A 25,178-nucleotide genomic window follows, 5' to 3' on the forward strand; every position below is an offset into this window, starting at 1 on the left:
GCTCCCATATAAACCGATCTCCCGATTTGACTTCTTGAGCCAATGGAAGCCGCAATTTTTGTCCGATTTGGCTTAAATTTTGCATGTAGTGTTCTGTTATGACTTCCAATAACTGTGCCGAGTACGGTCTAAATCGGTCCATAATATGATATAGCTCCCATGTATACCGGTCTCTCGATCATCCTTGTTCGGTTGCTAGAAGCTATAATTTTTGCTGGTTTGACAGAAGTTTGGTATGTAGAATAAAATTATGCCCTTCAACTTAACTCAACAAACTTAGCACGTATTTTCTTGTAATTTCTCTTTGGTAAAATTATTTATTTTTAATTCCCCCCCATTTTCAGTATGTTCTACATCGCCTTGAAGTTTTGAGTCGATTTACGCACGTCTGATCATTTTTACTTCTATGAATCATACAGCAAATATTTGGGAGTACGTCCAAAAATAATCACCTCATACACTTATGTCATACACCCAGAGAAAAGTTGATACCAAATGTGCCCATTTCAGTACCATACGGTATTGATAGTAAAGCAACACCGTATGGTACAAAAACAGTACCGGATGGTAGGGATGAAACATGAACTGATTAGTAGCGTTTGGTACTAGCCTTATTACCAAACTAGTATTGGTTTTAATACCAATCTGTTATTGGTTTTAGCACTAGATCGTTATTGGATTTAGTACCAAACCGTTATTGATTATTCCTACCCCTAATGAACCAATAACAAGTAAAAAGGCGTTAAGTTCGGTCGGGCCGAACTTTGGATACCCACCACCTCGGGTATATATGTACACCACCTTTTGTCATAATCCGGTGAAAAATTCATACCTTATGCCCCATAACAGCTATATCGAAATATGTTCTGATTTGGACCAAATAGTAATAAGTACAAGTCATTGTTCAATTGTGTATAACAAAATATTGTCTTTTTTGTAGCTATATCTAAAAATAAACCGATCTGAACCATATACGACGCGGATGTCGAAAAGCCTAACATAAATCACTGTGTCAAATTTTAGTGAAATTGGATTATAAATGCGCCTTTTATGGGACCAAGGTTTTAAATCGAGATAACGGTCTATATGGCAGCTATATCTAAATCTAGACCGATTAGGGCCAAGTTGCAGAAAAATGTCGAAGAGCCTAACACAACTCACTGTCCCAAATTTCGGCGACATCGGACAATAAATACGCCTTTTATGGCCCCAAAACCTTAAATCGAGAGATCGGACCATATGGCAGCTATATCCAAATCTGGACCGATCTGAGCCAAATTGGAGAAGAATGTCGAAGAGCCTAACACAACTCACTGTCCCAAATTTTGGCAAAATCGGACAATAAATGCATATGGGATCTAAACCTTAAATCGAGGGATCGGTCCATATGGCAGCTATATCCAAATCTGGACCGATTTGAGCCAAATTGAAGAAGGATGTAGAAGGGCCTAACACAACTCATTGTCCCAAATTTTGGCAAAATCTGACAATAAATAAAAAAATAATTCAGCCGGACTGAATCTTATACACCCTCCACCAAGGATCGCATTTGTTGAGTTCTATGCGCGGTGTCTCTCTTCAGACAAACGAAGAATATTGAATAAGAACCGTAATGCCATTGGAGCTATATCAAGTTGTAGTCCGATTTGGACCATAAATGAATGCTGAACATTATAGAAGTCATTGTGTAATATTTCAGTTCATTTGGATGAGAATTGCGCCTTGTAGGCGCTCAAGAAGCAAAATCGGGAGAAAGGTTTATATGGGAGCTGTATCAAGCTTTTGAACGATTCAAATGAGAAAAACCGTTGTACAAAAATTCTGCACAAATCGGATGAGAATTGCGCCCTCTAGAGGCTCAAGATGTCAAGATCCCAGATCGGTTTATATGACATCTATATCAAGATATTTATCAATTTGCGCCATACTTGGCACAGTTATTGGAAGTCATAACAAATCACCTCATGCAAAATTTCAGCCAAATCGGATGAGAATTGCGCGCTCTATTGGCTCAAGAAGTCAAGATCCAAGATCGGTTTATATGGCAGCTATATCAAAACATGGACCGATTTGGCCCATTTACAATCCCAACCGACCTACACTAATAAAAAGTATTTGTGCAAAATTTCAAGCGGCTATCTCCCAGGCTAGCCAATATGGGACTCAAATGAAAGGTATTTATGAGTAAAATACGAATTTGATATCCAAATGTAGGACCAAGTTTCTGGGGGTCTACTCCTTCCCTAAAACACCCCCCAAACATGCCTTATTTGCAGACCATGGCAATATGGGGCTTAAATAAAAGCTATTTGAGTGTAAAATACCAATCTGGTATCCAATTGTTTGGGTTGCCGCCCCGCCTCAAAAACATACCCCAAAGAGGACAAATTTACGACCTCATCAATATGGGTCTCAAATGAAAGGTCTTTGGGAGTTAAGCACGAATCTGATATCAATATTCGGGAAAATGTTGTTATGGGGCCACCCCACCCCCACAACACCAGCCAAATGGGAAGTATTTGCTTACCATTGCAATATGGGGCTTAAATAAGAGGTATTTTAGAGTAGAACACGAATCTGATATATATTTTCAAGTCTGAGTCCCTGAGTGGCCGCTCCATCCCCCAAACCGATCATGTTTGCCGACTATGGAAATATGGGGCTCAAATGAAAGGTATTTGGGATTAGACCACGAATCTGATATCAACATTCGGGACCAACTGTCTAGGGGATGTCCCAACATCATAAAAACCCCCAAATAGGAAGTAATTTCTCACCAAGACATTTTGGGTCTTCAAGACAGTGGAGCTCGATACTGATAGTTTTTGGGGCTCATATCCCAAACCGGGCATATTTGCTGACTTTTGCAATAAGAGGCTTAATTGAAAGGTATTTTAGATTAGAATGGGGTAAGATGGGGTTCAAATAACTGATATATAGATACATGAGAATAGGACGCCACCGTAGCGCAGGGGTTAGCATGTCCGCCTATGACGCTGAACGCTTGGGTTTGAATCCTGGCGAGACCATCAGAAAAAATTTTCAGCGGTGGTTTTCCCCTCCTAATGCTGGCAACATTTGTGAGGTATTGGGTTGCCCAAAAAGTAATTGCGGATTTTTTAAAAGAAAGTAAATGCATTTTTAATAAAACTTAGAATGAATATAATCAAATATACTTTTTTACACTTTTTTTCTAAAGCAAGCTAAAGGTAACAGCTGATAACTGACAGAAGAAAGAATGCAATTACAGAGTCACAAGCTGTGAAAAAATTTGTCAACGCCGACTATATGAAAAATCCGCAATTACTTTTTGGGCAACCCTATAGAATAACGTTCCAAGCGCATGTCCGCCTATGACGCTAAACGCCTGGGTTCGAATCCTGGCGAGACCATCAGAAAAAATTTTCAGCGGTGGTTTTCCCCTTCTAATGCTGGCAACATGTGTGAGGTACTTTGGCATGTAAAATTTCTTTCCAAAGAGGTGTCGCACTGCGGCACGCCGTTCGGACTCGGCTATAAAATGGAGGTCCCTAATCAATGAGCTTAAACTTGAATCGGATTGCATTCGTTGATATGTGAGAAGTTTGTCCCTGTTCCTTAGTGGAATGTTCATGGGCAAAATTTGCATTTGCATACATGAGAATAGAGCATGTAGCTGATATTTCTTTAAGGCTTAGTGTTTGGGGGACCACCCCACTCCCCAAAACACCCCTAAATCTGGCATATTTACCGACCTTGTCAATGTGGGGCTCATATGAAATTGATACCCACTTTCGGGACCTTTCCCAAAATAGACTACAAACAGAAATTATTTACTTACCATCGCAATATGGGGCTCAAATAGAGGTATTTAGGAGTTGAACACAAATATTCAACTGTGGGACCATGTATTTGAGGCACCGTTCTTTCCCCAAAAACCCCCCAAAGGGTAAGAGTTTGCCGACCATGCCATTACGTGGCTCAAATGAAATGTATTTGAAATTGGAAAACTAATTTAATAACCAATTTTGGGGCCAAGTGTTTGGGGGTCGCCTCATCCTATATACTCTACTTAAACCAATGGCAATATGGGGTTTAAATAAATTTTATTTGAAAGAAGAGCACGATGCTGATATGGTTTTCAGGGCCAAGTGTCTAGGGGACCACCTCACCCCGGAGGTGGTCCTCTAAATCGGACATCATGAGAATATAGGGCGGAAAAAAAGTCTTTTTAGAATGGCATTAAATCCTCCGAGCGAATTCGTGGTCTAATAAAGATTAAATGGAATTCAGATAAAGGCACTTATATTGTTAGTCAAGCGATATGCATATATTTTTTTCGTAACATGGCATTTCACTAAAAGCTCTTTTTTGTCGAAAATAAATATTCGAAAAATAATTTTGTTCCATATAAAGTAAAAGAAGGCGTAGCGGAGCGGGCCCGGTTCAGCTAGTATTTTATAATGGTGTCAATATTTTAAGTACAACAGCTTAACAATGCTTCTGGCGCGATGACAGGAATACAAATGAGACGCCGTCAATTCTTAATAGCCTCCTCTGTTTGGCATTGAATTGATACCAAATGGTATTAAAATCTTTGCCAATGACGCGAACAAAATAATACCAGGCGGTATTATTATTTTTCTATCAGTGTACATACTCACTTTCAGCTAAGCACATTTAGGGCTATATTGTCTTTAAAGTTTATTGAGCAAAAAACAAAAATTCGAGGTATTGCAATGACCAAATTAATACGCCTCATGATATGATAGATAACAAAAAACAAAATTCCTACCACCTTTTGCTGCTATGGAATGCATTCTTCACTTTGGCAGAGGCATTTATGACGCCAAACCCTAACTCTCAATCCCTTGTGTACTCCAAATTATTTCGTTACTAATTTCTCTGTTTGTTTATCAAATTTTTTGTTTTTATTTGATAACAAAAAGTCGCGACAGCGATAAAACTAAAAAACCCACTCACGCAAAATAGCAAAAAGAATAATTAACAATTTTCTAACCAAACCAGAGAGTGGTTGTCCGTCAGTATGGTCGCGGTAATGCTAACGTTAACATCATGGCTAACACAAACAGAACGATTTAAAATAGAGCGCTACTCGAATCGCCGCTGTTGGAACACCCAAAGAGTGAAATTGTTTTAAGAAGCAACAAAATCGAATCGAACCAAACCAAATAGTGCCAAAAACACCATGAGTGACTTATATAAATTTCTAATTATTGGCATAATTTGTTTAAATCTTGACGCGATACGATCAGGTGTGTGAGTGTGTTGATTATGAAAAGCGAGTTTCAAATCGATGATAAAAATAAACAAAAAAAAAGTCAAAATTTAAGTATTAAAAGGTCATATGATTGAGTGTTCAAATTCTAATGTGAATATTTTTGTGAATAAAATTTAGATAATCCCTGCGTGTTTGTGGATACATGTGAACGGTGTCTAGAAGCGGATTTTTCTTGTGCCTGGTGTACAGACAAGGTGATTTAAGATGACACTCCAAGTGATGTTATGTTAATATATGTAAATACGATGGTGGTATGATAAGTCTGATATACAGTGTGTGTGTGTGTGTGTGGCAAATTAATATCCTTTATGTCAGCTGAATAGTTGTTGGGTTCTTAACTGTATAATTTAGAAAAAATTCAAAAGAAAAACCAGTAGGGAAAGACAAAAGTCGGACGGAGGCGACTATATAATACCCTATACCTACCCTACAATTATAAATTCGGCCAATATATATGTATATCAGAGCTATATCTAAATCTGAACCGACTATTAAACAGATCGTTTGAAAATTGCTGTCACTACGGCCATATAAGTGAAAATCTGACGATAAATATGTATGGGTGCTACATACAAATCTGAACCGATTTTGATGAAATCTCGCACATATGTTAAGATCAGTAACAAAACAATCCGTGCCAAATTTTGTGCAGATAGGTTACAAATTGTGTTTACTACAGCCTTATAAGTGCTAATCGGGTGATACATATATATGGGAGCTATATCCAAATCTGAACCGATTTTGATGAAGATATGTTAAGATCAGCAGCAAAACAATCCGCGCCAAATTTTGTGCAGATCGGTTGAAAATTGTAGCTAGTACGCCTATTTAAGTGCAAATCGGGCGATACATATATATGCCAGCTATATCTAAATCTGAACCGATTTTGATGAAAATTGGCAGATATGTTAAAATCAGCAACAAAATAGTTCGTGCGAAATTTTGTGCAGATCGGTTGAAAATTGTAGCTAGTACGCCTATTTAAGTGCAAATCGGGCGATACATATATATGGGAGCTATATCTAAATCTGAACCGATTGTGATAAAATTATGCAGATATGTTAAAATCAGCAACAAAACATTCCTTGCGAAATTTTGTGCAGATCGGTTGAAAATTGTCCTTACTACGGCAATTTATGTGCAAATCGGGCGATACATATATAAGGGAGCTATATCTAAATCTGAACGGATTTTGATGAAATTTCACAGATTTTTTAAGATCGGTAACAAAACAATCCGTGCCCAATTTTGTGCAGATCGGTTGCAAATTGTCCTAACTACGGCAATTTATGTGCAAATCGGGCGATACATATATAAGGGAGCTATATCTAAATCTGAAGCGATTTTGATGAAATCTAGCAGATATGTTAAAATCAGCAACAAAACAATCCGTGCCCAATTTTGTGCAGATCGGTTGAAAATTGTCCTTACTACGGCAATTTATGTGCAAATCGGGCGATACATATATAAGGGAGCTATATCTAAATCTAAACCGATTTTTATAAAAATCAATACCATTCGTTCTTATGCCAAAAAATTGATATGTGCAAAATTTCGTGATGATTGGACAACAAATACGACCTGCACTTTGATTACAAGAATACATGGACTCACTGATGGTCAAACGGACTTGGCTACATCGAATCAGAAAGTGATTCCAAGTCGATCGGTATACTTATCAATGGGTCTAGCTCTTCTCCTTATTAGCGTTGCAAACAAATGCACAAATCTATAATACCCTGTACCACAGTGGTGGTGTAGGTTATAAAAAAAAATGTTTGCGGTGTTTTCTGTTGTCAGAGGTTAGCATGTCCGTCTACGACGCTGAACGCCTGGGTTCGAATCGAAAGAAAATATTAGAAACAAATTGCAGCGGTGTTTATCCCCTCCTTATGCTGTGGACATTTGTTAGCTACTTTTTTCCGGACGGCGTGCCGCAGTGCGACACCTCTTTGGAGAGAAGTTTTACATGGCATAGTACCTCACAAATGTTGCCAGCATTAGGAGGGGAAAACCACCGCTGAAAATTTTTTCTGATGGTCTCGCCAGGATTCGAACCCAGGCGTTTAGCGTCATAGGCGGACATGCTAACCTTTGCACTACGTTGGCCTCCAAACGAACCACGCTTGCAAATTATTGCAAGAAAGTTCATCGCGCGCTTCTTCCATTAAACGACGAAACTCAATTTTGGCTCAATGTGTAGGTAAATAAGCAGAATTGTCGATTTTGGAGTGAAGATCAGTCAGAAGCATTGCAAGAGCTATCAATGCATCTAGAAAAAGTCACAGTTTGGTGCGGTTTATGGGCTGGAGGCATCATTGGACCGTACTTCTTCAACGATGATGCGAATCGTAATGAAACTGTGAATGGTGAGCGTTACCGTGAGATGACCCATCAAAATGGGTTCAGAATTGAATATAGCTCCCACATTGTATTTAAAGGGTAGGTGTAGGGTATTATACAGCCGACACCATCCGATTTTTGCCACTTTTTAACTTTTTTTGTGTATATTAGTAATATTTCTGCCCAAGAGCTTTCAAGCTTCTTTTTCTTGGTGTTTGTTGTTGTTGTTTTTTTTGGAGAGACCTTATCTTACTGTTCTTTTAATTATCATACCACCATCTTGAACTCGTATAAAAATTAACATAACGATATTACAATACTCTATAGTTGTACCGATTTCGTTCTCGCTGTCTGAATCGAACCCAACTTTTGGAACATGGCTGTAGAGCTGAACACATCTATGAAAATGAACCGGAATTTTACACCCTTACGGATGTACCTCTTAAGGATTATGATATGGGTACTGACAGTTCCGTGCAAGTAAAACCACAACGTGTCTATCTAAAATTGGTCAAATGTAAGTTGAAACCCATCAATAGATTAGTACAAATTTCCCACAACACATTTTTAAGAAATGAGCTACATTTATGGATATTTGAAAAAAAAAATAAAAAAATCTAAATGAATGAAATCACCTGTTGAGTAATTTGTAATGCTCTTTATCTCTGAAGGTTGTTCAGGGTTGCCATATAAAATTTTAACATAACTTGGTTGGAAGCCATATATACAGGCTTGTTCCGGTTTTCGAAAACGCAAAATGAAAGATTTTATTTGCCTTATATCTGACAAACCTTGGCATAGCTATGTTGGAATGCTTTCTCTAATTAATTTTCTACATAGTGAGGGGAACCCCATCAAACCATTAAAGAAGAAGGCTTAGCAAATATAGGCAAACCAATTTTTTGGTTTTGCGACTTTGAAAACCGGAACAGACCTGATAAAGTCAAAATTAAGCCGAATCCTGTTATATAGCATCACACAGATAATTAAAAATTAAACTTTTGAAATCGGTTTATATGAGAGCTACACCAGTTAGTTGACCCCCTTCAGAGTCTGAAATTCAGACCATACGGGACATGAAGGTTGAAAGTCATAACCAAACTCAATATGCAGAACTCTAGAAGCTAAAGAAGTCAAGACCCAAGGTCGGTTTATATGGCAGTTATATTAGATGTGTGAAAAATTTCAGCCAAATCGGATAAGAAAAGCGCCCTCTGGAAGCTTAAGAAGTCCAGACCCAAGATCGGTTTATATGGCAGCTATATCAGGTTATGAACCGATTTAGATCATACTTGAAGTCATATCAAAACGATATGTGCAGCATTTCAGCCAAATCGGATAAGAGTTGCGCCCTCTAGAAGATCTAGAAATCAAGACCCAAGGTCGCTTTATATGGTGGCTATATCAGGATATCATCCGAATTAAACCATACTGGGCAAAGTTATTGGAAACGATAGTAAAACACCATGAGCGAAATTTCTGCCAAATCGGATGGGAATTGCGCCCTCAAGAAGTCAAGACCCAAGATCGGTATATATGGCAGCTATATCAAAACATGGACCGATTTGGCCCATTTACAATCCCAACCGACCTACACTAATAAAATTAGTATTTGTGCAAAATTTCAAGCGACTAGCTTTACTCCTTTGAAAGTTAGCATGCTTTCGACAGCCGGACGGACGGACATGGCTATATCGACTTAAAATGTCATGACAATCTAGAATATAAACTTTTTATGAGGTCTTAGACGCATCTTTCGAGGTGTTACAAAAGGAATGACGAAATGAGTATCCTACGGTGGAGGGTATACAAATAAAATAAAATTTACCAGATTTTGTAGTTGAAACAGCAGATTCTGTTAGCTGAAATAGCAGACGGAAATGTTTGCTAAAACAGCAGCCTTTTGTTTCTATCTGCTTACCCATTTTTAGCGGGCAAAAACTGTTGTTTTAGCAAACTTTTTGCCATTTTGAGTAACAAATTTCATTCAGTGTTGTCATTCACGTGACAATTTTTACTTCCAGGGGCTCAAGATGTCAAATCCGAAAATAAATTGTATATAGAGGCTTATCACATCATAGAGCGATTAAGACAGAACTTGGCTCGCCTGTTGGAAGTTGTAACAGAACACTCTCGACATTCTTGTTTAATAAGGAAAAGATCGGTCCAGATTTAGATATAGATGCCAAATAGACCGATCTCTCGATTTAGGGTTTAGGGACCATAAAAGGCTCATTTATGTTCGCTGAAATTTGGGATAGTAAGTTATGTTAGGCCCTTCGACATTCTTGTTAAATTCGGCCCAGATCGGTTCGGATTTGGATGTAGCTTCCATATAAACCGAACTATCGATTTAAAGTCTTTGGCCGATAATATTAGTTGTGTTAGGCTCCCCGATATCTCTGGTTAATACGGCCCAGATCGGTCCAGATTTGGATTTAGCTGTTAAATACCGATCTAAGAAGAAGAAGAGGTAGACCCATTGATAAGTATATCGATCGGCTGACAATCACTTCCTGATTCGATTTACCTTTGTCCGTCTATCTGTTCAGGTATTTTTGTGAACAAGGTACAGGTCGCATTTATTGTCCCATTGTCGCAAAATTTTGCAAATGTCACTTTTTTGGCCCAAGAACAAACGTTATTGATTTTGAGGAAAATCGGTTCAGATTTAGACATAGCTCTCATATATATATTTCATTCGATATGGACTTTTAAGGCTGTAGAGGCCACATTTTTTGTCCGATCTTAATAAAATGCCGCGCGAGGTATTTTATTTGACATCCTCATATGTGCCAAAATTTCGTCAAAATCGGGATAAATTTAGATATAGCTCCCATATATATCTTTAATCGGATATGGACTTTTAAGGCTGTAGAAGCCAAATTTTTTGTCCGATCTTAACAAAATGTCGCTCGAGGTTTTTTTATTTGACGTCCTCAAATGTGTCTAAAATTTCGTCAAAATCGAGATAAATTTAGATATAGCTCCCATATATATCTTTCATCCGATATGGCCTTTTAAGTTTATAGAAGCCACAATTTTGGTCCAATCTTTACAAAATTTAGCGTAATGTGTTTTATTTTGAAGTGTCAATATGTGTGCAAAATTTCATTAAAATCGGATCAAATTTAAATATAGCTCCCATATATATCCTTCATCCGATATGGACTTTTGAGGCTGTAGAAGCCACAATTTTTGTCCGATCTTTACAAACGTTTTTATGAGATGTATCATGTAACGTCTCAATATGTGTGCAAAATTTCATCAAAATCGGTTCAGATTTATATATAGTTCCCATATATATATATATATATATATATATTATATTTGCTCTTTAAGGCTGTAGTACACACAATTTTGGTCCGATCTTTACAAAATTTAGCATGACTTGTTTTATTTGATGTCCCAATACGTGTGCATCAATGTCGGTTCATATTTAGATATAGATCTGATAATATATCTTTCATCCGATGTGGCTTTTTAAGTCTGTAGTAGCGACAATTAGGTCCTGTCGTAAGAAAAGTTTCAAGGTTCTATTAAGTTTTTCAATAGATAAAATGCAAATTTGCCCATGAACATTCCATTAAGGAACAGGGGAAATGAGTACAGTCCGATTCAAGTTTAAGCTCAATGTTAAGGGGCCTCTTTTTTATAGCCGAGTACCTCAAAAATGTCGTCAGCATTCGTGAGGTACTCGACCACCGCTGAAAATTTTATGATGGTCTCGCCAGGATTCGAACCCAGGCGTTCAGCGTCATAGGCGGACATGCTAACCTCTGCGCTACGGTGGCCTCCAATTATTATGCAAAACTAAAGTCTGAATAGATGCATCAACATAGGGTCCATGCATTGAAAGAAGTACATATTCTCGGTGGTGTAGGATATTATACAGTCGGCCCCGTCAGACTTTTGTCTTTCCTTGCTGGTTTAAGCAATGAATTGGGTAGAATGAGTTGTTTTAAACCCTTACATAACCTGTATATGGTGGAGATCGAACCATATTTAGCTAGAGCTGCTATGGGTTCATACATGATGCATTTTTCACCGTATTATGACGAAAGTTGGTTAATCTATATATCCGAAGTGTAGGTTATCAAAAGTTCGGCCCGGCCGAAATTAATGCCTTTTTACTTTTAGCTCGTAGGCAGGTTAAGTTCGAAGATTGGCTATATCGGTTTAAAGCGGTCGAACTTTTTGTTATTGTTTTGGGGCAATCGACATTCATATCGAGTATGGTCAAGATAGAACAATATCTTGATATAGCCCCCTATAGATATTTATATTGTGACCCTCGGCGTATGTATAGAATATGGTTAAGATCGTACAATATCATGATACAGATAAGATCCAAATTCAATGAAACATTAATATCGAATATGGTTCAGATCGGATAATATCTTGATATAGCCCCCTTATATAGGATCTCCCGATTTGAGGTCTTAGACCCATATATGTCACATTTATTACCAGATTTCGCTGAAATTTGGAAGAGCGAGTTATCTTGGGACCCTCGACATTCATATTGTATATGGTTCAAATCGGGCTATATTTTGGTATAGACCCCATATGGACCGATCTCCCGATTAAAAGTCGAATGTCATTAGAAGCCGCATTTATTAATCGATTTTGCTGAAATTTGCCACAGTGAGTTGGGATAATCGACGTTAGACCGATCTTCCGATTTAAGGTCTAAGGTTCATATAAGCCGCATTATAACAAAATTTCGCTGAAAATTAATACAGTAAGTTGCCTTGGGACTGTCCAGATTCGTATAGAATATGGTCAAGATCGGACAATATCTCCCATATAGACCGATCTCCCGACTAAAGGTCTAATGCACCTAGAAACCGCATTTATTAACCGAGTTTGCCGACATTTGGAACATCGATTAACTTTGAAACCCTCGATATCTGTATCGATACGGTCAAGATCGGACAATGCCTTGATAAAGCCCCCATATAGACCGATCTCCCGATTTAAAGTCTAAGACCTATATACGCTAAAATTTGGAACAGCGAGTTATTTTGGGACCCTCGACGTTCATATCGTATATGGCTCAGACCGGACAATGTCTTGATATAGCCCCCATTTAGACCGATCTCCCGATTTAAAGTCTAAGCCTTATATTCTCTGAAATTCGGAATAGCGAGTTATCTTGGGACCCTCGACATTCATATCGTATATGGCTCAGACGGGACAATATCTTGATATAGCCCCCATGTAGACCGATCTCTCGATTTAAAGTCCAAGACCTGACTTTGAAATTTTGAATAGCGAATTATTTTTGGACCTTTGACATTTGGATCGAATATTGTCCAGATCAAACAATATTTTGGTATAGCCCTAATATAGATCAGTCTCCCGAGATCTAAGGCCAATGGAAGCCGCACTTATCAGCCGATTTGGCTGAAATTTGGAACAGCGAGTTATATTGGGACCTCGACGTTTGCATAGAATATGGTTAAGATTGGTCAAGATCGAACAATATCTTGATATAGCCTCAATATAGAGAGATCTTCCGATTTAAGGTCTAAGGCCAAAAGAAGCCGCATTTATTAACCGATTTCGCTGAAGTTTAATACAGCAAGTTGCCTTGAGATAGTCGAGATTCGTATCGATTATGGTCAAGGTCGAACAATATTCTGATATTGACCCCTAAAGACCAATCTACCTATTTATGCTCTAAGGCCCATAGAACCTGTATTTATTAACCGATTTCGTTGAAATTTGAAATAGCGAGTAACCTTCGATATCCGTATCGAATACGGTCCAGATCGGATAATGCCTTGGTAAAGCCCCCATATAGAACGATCTCCCGATTGAAGTTCGAAGGTCCATAGAAGCCCCATTTATTAACCGATTTTGCTGAAATTTGGCATTATGAGATTTCGTTGAAATTTGAAACAGCGAGTAACCTTCAGACCTTCGATATCCGGGTCGAATACGGTCAAGATCGGATAATGCCTTGATAAAGCCCCCATATAGAACGATCTCCCGATTGAAGTTCGAAGGTCCATAGAAACCCCATTTATTAACCGATTTTGCTGAAATTTGGCATTATGAGCTGCATGAGAGTGAACTGCGTTAGACCAAGTCAAAGTCCGAGTTGTGTTTGACCTAGATCGGACCATATATCGATATAGCTACTATGGGTTCATAGATGGTGCATTTTCACGGTGCACGGTTTGTGTCCAAATGTGGTTGATATACATTCCTGAGGTGGAGGGTATCCAAAGTTCGGCCGGGCCGAACATTCATTTCAATCATTCATTTTTCATTTCTCATTTTTTGTCAACAAAACCTTGTCCCGACTAGAATTTACAGCTATAATAGTTGCCTTGAGATAGTCGAGATTCGTATCGATTATGGTCAAGGTCGAACAATATTCTGATATTGACCCCTAAAGACCAATCTACCTATTTATGCTCTAAGGCCCATAGAACCTGTATTTATTAACCGATTTCGTTGAAATTTGAAATAGCGAGTAACCTTCGATATCCGTATCGAATACGGTCCAGATCGGATAATGCCTTGGTAAAGCCCCCATATAGAACGATCTCCCGATTGAAGTTCGAAGGTCCATAGAAGCCCCATTTATTAACCGATTTTGCTGAAATTTGGCATTATGAGATTTCGTTGAAATTTGAAACAGCGAGTAACCTTCAGACCTTCGATATCCGGGTCGAATACGGTCAAGATCGGATAATGCCTTGATAAAGCCCCCATATAGAACGATCTCCCGATTGAAGTTCGAAGGTCCATAGAAACCCCATTTATTAACCGATTTTGCTGAAATTTGGCATTATGAGCTGCATGAGAGTGAACTGCGTTAGACCAAGTCAAAGTCCGAGTTGTGTTTGACCTAGATCGGACCATATATCGATATAGCTACTATGGGTTCATAGATGGTGCATTTTCACGGTGCACGGTTTGTGTCCAAATGTGGTTGATATACATTCCTGAGGTGGAGGGTATCCAAAGTTCGGCCGGGCCGAACATTCATTTCAATCATTCATTTTTCATTTCTCATTTTTTGTCAACAAAACCTTGTCCCGACTAGAATTTACAGCTATAATAGGATCTAGCTGATTGCTATGATTTAAGTAGCATTGATTAGCGGTTGTTTATCGCGCCCGAAATATCGTTTCTTTTCATTGCTTGCCAAAGGCTTTAGTGATTAATCAGATCATGCGCTAAAGTATATTTCTTGCATTTCATTAATTTCTCCCATAATAATTAGTTAAATACAGGATTTACTTCTGCGGAATCCGGCTTGCTGGCGTCGAAATCTTAAATTTTGACAGATGACAAATAATACAGCTCGATTCAAAACAAAAAAAAAAAAAAGTATTTTATGGTCTATTCATTAACACTTCAATGAACCGTGTTTATCATCATCATAGCAAGCCATGCTAGGAATTTTATTTTTAACTTGTCAGACAACTATTTCAGTAATGAAATGTATCGCGAAGGTAACCCTGGAGTTTATATAGAACAAGAATTGCGCAAGAGACTTCTCTCTCTCTCTTGCCCACTTTCACCCTCTGGCGACATGATAAGATAACAGCAGATGACGGAATGTTATCGATTGGGAGTTAGTTTTCGAAACTATCTTGATTAGAACGGTATTGTTGCTGTTGTGTTTTATTTCGTTAACTTTTATTTACGGCAGGTTCTTATCTTACCGAGGGGCCACATACGTTTATATAGTGTTTAGAAGACTTTAAGGCTTGTTTGAGATCATGTATCTCTACTCGTTTTTTTCCTAACACCATCATTGCTACTGTGTTTTGTTTTGATGGTTCATCATTCGTCATTGCTGTTAATTGTTAAGGGGTTTCGTGGTATTTATGTCACCCACTAATTTGACATTTGTTTATTTACATTTGTGATTAAGTGGGACATGATTTTGACACCTTTCGCATTGTTGTCACATTTATTGCTGTGAGATAGTAGGAGAGAGATGTAAACATTGTTAGATGTTATGGTTTGGTGTTTTTAAACTTATCTGCTTGCCTAGAAATAGTTGGTGGAAGTGTTGCTTTTTTGGCAAACTAGCCAATATTTTTATACCCCCCCACTCAAGGGAGGGGGTATACTAATTTCGCCATTCTGTTCGTAACTCCTCGAAATATTCGTCTAAAGTATGTATATTCTTGATCGTCATGACATTTTAAGTCGATCTAGCCATGTCCGTCCGTCCGGCCGTTTGAATTTTCGAAAGAGTTAAGCTAAATGCAAATTGCAAATTTTGCCCATGAACATTCCACTAAGGAACAGGGGCAAACTTCTCACATATCAATGAGTGCAGTCCGATTCAAGTTTAAGCTCAATGATAAGGGTCATCCTTTTTATAGCCGAGTCCGAACGGCGTGCCGCAGTGCGACACCTCTTTGGAGAGAAGTTTTACATGGCATAGTACCTCACAAATGTTGCCGGCATTAGGAGGGGAAAACCACCGCTGAAAAATTTTTTCTGATGGTCTCGCCAGGATTCGAACCCAGGCGTTCAGGGTCATAGGCGGACATGCTAACCTCTGCGCTACGTTGGCCTCCAGGAGTAAAGCTAGCCGCTTGAAATTTTGCACAAATATTTCTTTTTAGTGTGAGTCAGTTGGGATTGTAAATGGGCCATATCGGTCCATGTTTTGATATAGCTGCCGTATAAACCGATCGAATAAGAAGAATTGCGCAATTAGAGGCCGCAATTCTTATCCGATTTGGCTGAAATTTTGCATGACGTATTTTGTTATGACTTCCAACTACAGGTTCAAATCCGTTCATAACCTGATATAGCTGCCATATAAACCAATCTTGAATCTTGATTTCTTTAGCCACTAGAGGGCACAATTCGTATCCGATTGGGGTGAAATTTTGCATGGGTTATTTTGTTATGATTTCCAACAAATGTTTTTAGTATGGTTCAAATCGGTGCATAACCTGATATAGCTGCCAAAAAACCAAGCTGGGATCTTGACTTCTTAAGCCTCTAGATGGCGCAATTATTACCCGATTTGGCTGAAATTTTGTACAACGGCTTTTCCCATAACCTTCAACTTAAATATGGTCTGAATAAACCGATGATAGCTCCCATATAAACCGATCACCCTATTTTACTTCTTGAGCCCCTAAAGCACGCAATTTTTATACCCACCACCGAAAGATGGGGGTATATTCATTTTGTCATTCCGTTTCCAATATATCGAAATATCCATTTCCGACCCTATATAGCGAGAATATATATTCTCGATTGACGGAAAAATCTAAGATGATCTAGCCATGCCCGTCCTTCTGTCTTTTGAAATCACGCTACAGTCTTTAAAAATAGAGATATGAAGCTGAAACTTTGCACGGATTCTTCTTTTGTCTATAAGCAGGTTAAGTTCGGAGATGAGCTATATCGGACTATATCTTGAAATAGCCCCCATATAGAACGATCCGCCGATTTAGGGTCTTAGGTCCATAAAAGCCACATTTATTATCCGATTTAGCTGAAATTTAGGACAGTGAGTTGTGTTAGGGCACCCGACATCCCTCTTCAATTTGGCTCAGATCGGTCCAGATTTGGATATAGCTGCCATATAGACCGATCTCTCGATTTAGGGTCTTGAGCACATAAAAAGCGCTTTTATAGTCCGATTTCGCCGAAATTTGGGACAGTGAGTTGTGCTAGGCCCCTCGACATCTTTCTGCAATATGGCTCAGATCGGTTCAGATTTGGATATAGCTGCCATATAGACCGATCTCTCGATTTGGGTTCTTGGGCCCATAAAAGGCGCATTTATTGTCCGATTTCGCCGAAATTTGGGACAGTGAGTTGTGCTAGGCCCCTCGACATCTTTTTGCAATATGGAACAGATCGGTCCAGATTTGGTTATAGCTGCCATATAGACCGATCTCTTGATTTAGGGTCATGAGCCCATAATAGGCTCATTTAATGTCTGATTTCGCCGAAATTTGGGACAGTGAGTTAAATAAAGCCCCTCGACATCTTTTTGCAATATGGCACAGATCGGTCCAGATTTGGATATAGCTGCCGATCTCTTGATTTAGGGTGAAAGGTGGTTTACATATATTCCCGAGGTGATGGGTATCCAAAGTTCGGCCCGGCCGAACATAACGCCTTTTTACTTGTTTTCGAATTGGCTGTAATTTTACACAATGGCTTCTACAATGGTCTACATCATTCGATTCGGTTATAGTCCTAATTGGACCATATCTTGATATACCTCCAATAGCATATCAATTCTTTTCTTTTTTCTTTACTTAAATTTCCATCACATATTGTGTAATCTGTAATCGGAAGTTTTCCAGAGATATATTTTGTATACCTGCACTCCAATATTCTGGAATCCTTCATGCAAAACTTAACATACTCTCTCAGTCCAAAAGGTACCTTTTTAGTACCATATTATATTTTGTATATTCCATCCATGGTAGCAACCTATTTAATAATTTGATTATATCTTATATTCTATTATCTGTCCCATATTTATTCTCTATCTTATATTTTTTTCAGCCCACTCAGAACGTATAAAACTCTCCTATCGCCCTGCCAGCAATAATCCCCTAGATTTGTATGTTCTCATGGACCTCACCTGGACCATGAAAGATGATCGAGAAACTTTGGTCAAATTAGGCTATGAATTAGCTACAACTTTGAAAAATCTTACCTCTAACTATCGTTTGGGTTTCGGAAGTTTTGCTGATAAGCAAGAGATGCCCATGATAACACCCGAATTGAAGATGAATCCCTGCGCCAAAGCAGGACAAGTGTGTGAGCCAACCTACGGCTTTAGGCATCATCTCCATTTGACCGAGGATGCTAAACGTTTTGTGAAATCAGTGAAAGAGAGTAAAATAACAGGAAATTTGGATAACTTGGAAGGCGGGCTAGATGCACTCATGCAAGTGTTGGTGTGTTCCCAAGAAATTGGCTGGAAGAAGGAGGCCCGTAAAGTGGTTATATTGGTAACAGATGGCTTTATGCATTTTGCTGGTGATGGTCTGTTGGCGGGTATCACCAGAAAGAATGACAAAAAATGCCATTTGAGTGCCGATGGAGAATATTTGGGATCATTAATCTACGATTACCCCTCCTTGGAGGAGATATACAGGGAATTGATGAAAAGGAAAATAAGTGTTATATTTGCAGTGACCGAAGATGTTGTGCCCACGTATAGAGAATTAAGCGGCCTTATGAAGGAAATGAGTCAAGTTGAAATTTTGAGTGAAGATTCCTCTAATATTTTGGAATTGATTGAGAAGAGGTAATTGTATTTTAACTTATGTAGAAATTAATATAAAGGGTGTTTGTTTGAAGAGCTATAGGAAATTAAAAAAAAAAAAAAAACAAAACACGTCAAATTCAGAAAAATGCATGACCGTGCCGGCGCCCCAAAGGGTCCATCCGCTTTGTTCAATTTTGGTATACTCTTTTCAACATTTCCACCGGTATCTTACTAATAAATGCTTCAGCCAATTGCGCCCTTTGGTGGCTCAAGAAGTAAAATATAGAGATCGATTTATATGGGAGCTGTATCTGGCTATAGACCGATTCAGACCATAATAAACATGTATGTTGATGGTCATGAGAGGATCCGTCGTACAAAATTTCAGGCAAATCGGATAACCGACCTCTAGAGGCTCAAGACGTCAAGATCCCAAATCTGTTTATATGGCAGCTATATCAGGCTATGAACCGTTTTGAACTTTATTTGACACATTTGTTAAAAGTAAGAATAAAATACCTCATGCAAAATTTCAGCCAAATCGGATAAGAATTGCGCTATCTAGAAGCTCAAGAAGTCAAGTCCCCAGATCTGTTTATATGACAGCTATATCAAGTTATGGGACGATTTGAGCCATACTTGGCACAGTTGTTGGATATCATAACAAAACACGTCGTGCAAAATTTCATTCCAATCGGATATGAATTGCGCATTCAAGAGACTCAAGAAGTCAAGACCCAAGATCGGTTTATATAGCTGCTATATCAAAACATAGACTGATATTGCCCATTTACAATCCCAACGGACCTACACTAATAAGAAGTATTTGTGCAAAATTTCAAGTGGCTAGTTTTACTCCTTCGAAAGTTAGCGTGCTTTCGACAGACAGACTGACGGACGTGGCTAGATCGACATAAAATGTCACGACGATCAAGAATTTATATACTTTATGGTGTCTCAGACGAATATTTCGAGTAGTAACAAACAGAATGACGAAATTAGTATACCCCCATCCTATGGTGGAGGGTATAAAAAAGTTGAATATCACCTCACGGTTGCGCTCAGTATTCACAGTTACGTTCCGATTCGCATCATCTTTGAAGAAGTACGGTCCAATGATGCCACCAGCCCATAAACCGCAACAAACTGTGACTTTTTCTGGATGCATTGGTAGCTCTTGCTATGCTTCTGGCGGATCTTCAGTTGAAAATCGACAAATCTGTTTAATTACGTACTCATTGAGCCAAAAATGAGCTTCGTCCCTGAAGAAGAAGAAGAGTGCCAAGAACTTTCTTAGCAGAGCTATTATATTTTTGGCAAAACTGTCTAAGCTGTTATCTTTTTGGCAACACTGGTTTAAACCCGAAGACGGTCTTCTTCACCCAGTCTATTACATGAGTTATAAAACTAGCTACGCTAATATTCCAGCTATGAACTTGAAGTGTTAGCAATCATAGAAGAATTGAATAAGTTTGAAGAATTCGATTTAAGATAGTCACTGATTGCAATGCTTCTACAAAGACACTAGACAAGAAAAATTTGTGTGCTAGGGTTTCTCGTTGGGTATTATTATTCGAGAAAATTTAAAAGATAAACCCGCCTTTAAGAATTACTTCATGAAAGGAGATATCCAGTACAAACTTGTTGATGATTGCGAATTGATTATTGTACCAAATGAAATGCGTAGCGTGATCATTAGAAACGTTTTCTGTTAAGAAGACAAAAGTGTTGATTTCCAAAGAGTATTTCATTCCAAAATTAGAAGAAAGAATCCAAAAGCAGATATCAAATTATATCCCTTGTATATTTTCAAACCGGAAACATTGTAAGCAAGAAGGTGAACTTAGACCGTTACCGAAAGACGACACTCCATTACATACTTACCATATCGATTTTCTTGTTCCTCTTCAATCAACCAGTAAACTTTATAACCACATTTTTACCGTGATCAACAGTTTTATGAAATTTTGTTGGTTATATCCCACGAAGACAACTTCTACAGAAGATGCTATTTCCCCTATTAACGACTCAAAGTACCATTTTTGGTAAACCTGCAAGGATCATTTTCCACCGTGAATCAGCAAGAAGGCCACCGTAGCGCAGAGGTTAGCATGTCCGCCTATGACGCTGAACGCCTGGCTTCGAATCCTGGCGAGACCATTAGAAAAAATTTTCATCGGTGGTTTTCCCCTCCTAATACTGGCAACATTTGTGAGGTACTATGCCATGTAAAACTTCTCTCCAAACAATGTCGCATTGCGGCACGCCGTTCGGACTCGGCTATAAAAAGAAGGCCCCTTATCATTGAACTTAAACTTGAATTATACTGCACTCAATGATATGTGAGAAGTTTGCCCCTGTTCCCTAGTGGAATGTTCATGGACAAAATTTGCATTATATATATATCGCCCGATCTTCACTCCTAGAGCCACTGCAAGCGCATTTATTGACCAATCTCCCAAAGATCGAAATCGGTTCAGATTTATGGCTCCCATATATATGTTCATCCGATTTGCAGTAATATTGCAATAAAATGGTCACTTGTTAACCGATTCTCTCGAAATTTTGCAGGAGGGATTTTCTTATGACTTCTAATATTAAAAGTGAATTTCATAGAAATCGGTTCAGATTTAGATATAGCTCTGATACATATATATCGCCCGATTTTCACTCCTACAGCCACTGCAAGCGCATTTATTGATCGATCTTCACAAAACTTTGTTCAATGCTTTCCTCCACGACTTTTACAATATCTGAGAAGTTTGCTCGAAATCGGTTCAGATTTAGATGCAGTAATATTGCAATAAAATGGTCATTTCTTATCCGATTCTCTCGAAATTTACCAGGGGGGATTTTCTTATGACATCTAATATTACAGGCGAATTTCATAGAAATCGGTTCAGATTTAGATATAGATCTCATACATATATATCGCCCAATTTTCACTCATAGAGCCACTGTAAGTGCATTTATTGATCAATCTTCACAAAATTTGTACAACCCTTTCCTTTAGGACTTCCACAACATCTGTAAAATTTGCTCAAAATCGGTTCAGATTTAGATATAGCTCCCCTATATATGTTCGTCCGATTTGCAGTAATATTGCAATAAAATGGTCATTTGTCAACCGATTCTCTCGAAATTTAGCAGGGGTGATTTTCTTATGACTTTTAATATTACAGGTGAATTTCATAGAAATCGGTTCAGATTTAGATATAGATCTCATACATATATATTGCCCAATTTTCACTCATAGAGCCAATGTAAGCGCATTTATTGATCAATCTTCACAAAACTTTGTACAACGCTTTCCTCCACGACTGTTACTATATCTGAGAAGTTTACTCGGTTCAGATTTAGATATAGCTCCCATACATATGTTCGTCCGATTTGAAGTAATATCGCAATAAAATTGTCATTTGTTAAGCGATTCTCTGGAAATCGATCTGGGGTCTTGACTTCTTGAGCCACTAGAGGGCGCAATTAATATCCGATTTGGCTGATATTTTGCATGAGGTGTATTGTAATGACTTTCAACAACTGGGCTAAGAATAGTTCAAATCGGTCCATAACCTGATATAGCTGCCATATAAACCGATCTGGGGTCTTGACTTCTTGAGCCACTAGAGGGCGCAATTATTATCAGATTTAGCTAAAATTTTGCATGAGGTGTTTTGTTATAACTTTCAACAACTGTGCTGCCATTTAAACCAATATGGAATCTTGACTTCTTGAGCTTCTAAAGGGCGCAAGAATTATCCGATTTGGCTGAAAGTTTGTACAACGGCTTTTCCCATGACTTTTAACATACGTGTCGAATATGACATGAATCGGTTTATAGCCTAATACAGCTTTCCCTATTTTACATCTTCAACCCCTAAAGTGCGCAATTATTATAAGATTTGGCTGAAATTTTACACAATGACTTCTACTATGGTCTCCAATATTCAGTTCAATTATGGTTCGAAATGAAACAATTACTTGATAATGTTCCAATAACATAGCAAGTCTTTTCTTTTATCTTTTGTTTGCCTTAAAAGAGATACCGTAACAAGAACTCGACAAATGCGATCCATGGTGGAGGGTATATAAGATTCGGCCCGGCCGAACTTACCACGATTTTACTTGTTTTTATTCACTTGTATTGATAGTCCTTTAATAACCAATAAAAATTCTCCTTTGCAGTTATGACAGGTTCATCAAGCGCACCCAATTTTCGGACAACAGTCCCGATTTTATAAAAATCGAATATAAAACTGATTGCGGTGGTCAATTTCCTACACTGCGCAAGCGCAACTATTGCAATGATGTGGAGTTGGGCAAAACTGTGGAGTTCTATATTGACGTGACTCTCACAGATTATCCCAAGGATGGCATCTATGTAAGATCCCACATTGTCGGGGAAATTTTGAAAATTTCACCTCAAATTTTCCTTCTTGCAGACCCATAAAATACGCATTGATGAATCTGCATTGAACGAGTATATGGAAATCGAAGTGGAAATTCAAAAACCCTGCACTTGTTCAGAAGAACTGGATGTCAATGATGAAAATGGTCGTTTTCAGTGCAATAATAATGGCTTTATGCACTGTGGCATGTGTCAGTGTGACGCAGCTTGGTAAGCATAATAAGCAGTTTTGGAAAATGAAAATGATATGAGAATTTTTGTGTACCTTAAGGACTGGGACATCGTGCACCTGCCCCACAGATCCCACAAATGCCACCACAACAGAGGCCATAGAAAATTTTTGCCGTCGTCCCTATGACCTTAGCAAGCCCGATGACCTGGGACCGGTCTGTTCAAATCGTGGTACTTGTGAGTGTGGTCATTGCTTCTGTTTTCCCGGTTTCGAGGGAACATTCTGCGAATGTCCTGAATGCGATGTGGACTGTGATCTCCGCAAGGCGGATTGTATATGTGGCCAATGTGTTTGCAAGTATGGATGGTCGGGAAACCGCTGCAATTGTGAGGACAGTTTGGATGGCTGCATTGGTCCCACAGGGGAAATATGCTCGGATCGGGGTTATTGTGAGTGTGGCGAATGTGTCTGTGATGAGCCGTATGTGGGTAAATTTTGTGAAATCGGTTCGGAGACGGAGAATAAAATTTGTACCTTCTATGAGGCATGTGTGACGTGTCTGATTGAGGAGAACACCAAAACGGGAAAATGTGGAAATGTATCGGAGATATGTGGCAAGGCCGAGAAACTTGAAAAGTTTACCACAGTGTTTGTCAAAGATGAATTGGGTGAGTTCCCTGATGTCTTTTAAAGCAATTAAAGAAAAAATATATACTTTACTTTTTTTTCTCTCTTAAAGATATTGAAAATCGTTGTTTGGCTCGTGTTGAAAATGAATATGGCATACCATGCGATCACTATTTCACCTACCAAATGGTAGCTCACATGGAAAACTATCTGTTGATACAAGTCAACGTGTGTGAGCCCTTGAATTATATGGCTGTCATAGGCTTTGTGTCGCTGGCCACTTTTTTTTTGGGTCTACTACTCATTTGTATTATTTGGGGTTGTATACGAGCCAAAGACAAACGAGAGTATGCTCGTTTTATGGCTGATCAAGAAAATAGTTATATGGAGCATAGTCCCATTTATAGAGATCCCATTGGTCGTTTTGTTGTGCCAAAGGCAGTAAATCGTAAACAAAGCAATCCATTTTTATAAAATGTGTATACCAAACTCCACTACTGTGGTACTGGGTATTATTTAGATGTTAAAAAATTTAATACAATTATGACAATATACTATATTTTTAATACTTTAAGGTGTAAAATGAAATTATGGCTTTTATTAAGTTTTTCGGCCCGCTCTGCTTTTTTTTTTAGTTTCGACACTAAGCGAGTTTTTAGTGAAATACCATGCTTCATGGGGATTTTGGGAGTGGGAAGGCCTCTCGGATAGTGGTTGGTGCTTTTAGGGGGTGGTGTGCAAAAAAGGAAGCCAATTCCATGGATAGCCAACAAGTAGCCCAGGTTATTAGGGCAGAGAGGGTCAACGACAACAGCACAGTGTGTTTTATGGTAAATAGAGAACAGAAGTCCTATTTCCAAATGAGCTTCATACTGGATTCGGGTTTAAGTGACCATATAACAAATGATCGTAGCCTCTTCAAGTCGATTGGAACGATGCAAAATCCTGTGAAAATTAACGTAGGCTACTACATATATGGGCAAGATGAAAAGCAAGTAATTCCAAAAATTTGCTATATTTTCCAGATCTTTGGGAGAATCTATTATCAGTTCAAAAACTGACAAAAGCGGGTCTAGAAGTAGTTTTTAAACAAGAAAAGGCGTGGTACTAGCAC

General features: G+C 38.5%; 1 protein-coding gene across 2 annotated transcripts; it reads left to right on the top strand.

Moving 5' to 3' along the window:
- Nucleotides 1-5,043: 5,043 nt before the first annotated feature.
- Nucleotides 5,044-24,652, top strand: LOC106081207 (integrin beta-nu). Of its 2 annotated transcripts, XM_013243014.2 has the most exons (8): nucleotides 5,044-5,255; nucleotides 5,399-5,475; nucleotides 7,952-8,141; nucleotides 18,146-18,896; nucleotides 23,043-23,238; nucleotides 23,300-23,475; nucleotides 23,537-24,105; nucleotides 24,177-24,652. In XM_013243014.2, the coding sequence occupies exons 1-8, from the start codon at nucleotides 5,189-5,191 to the stop codon at nucleotides 24,536-24,538; spliced, it is 2,388 nt and encodes a 795-aa protein (XP_013098468.2). In that variant the 5' UTR covers nucleotides 5,044-5,188; the 3' UTR covers nucleotides 24,539-24,652. The 2 variants fall into 2 exon arrangements, with proteins under 2 accessions (XP_013098468.2, XP_013098469.1); XM_013243015.2 differs by lacking the exons at nucleotides 5,044-5,255; nucleotides 5,399-5,475; nucleotides 7,952-8,141 and adding an exon at nucleotides 17,711-18,018.
- Nucleotides 24,653-25,178: the final 526 nt, after the last annotated feature.

This window comes from Stomoxys calcitrans, chromosome 3, assembly GCF_963082655.1.
Source record: "Stomoxys calcitrans chromosome 3, idStoCalc2.1, whole genome shotgun sequence".
NCBI classification, from domain to species: Eukaryota; Metazoa; Arthropoda; class Insecta; order Diptera; family Muscidae; genus Stomoxys; species Stomoxys calcitrans.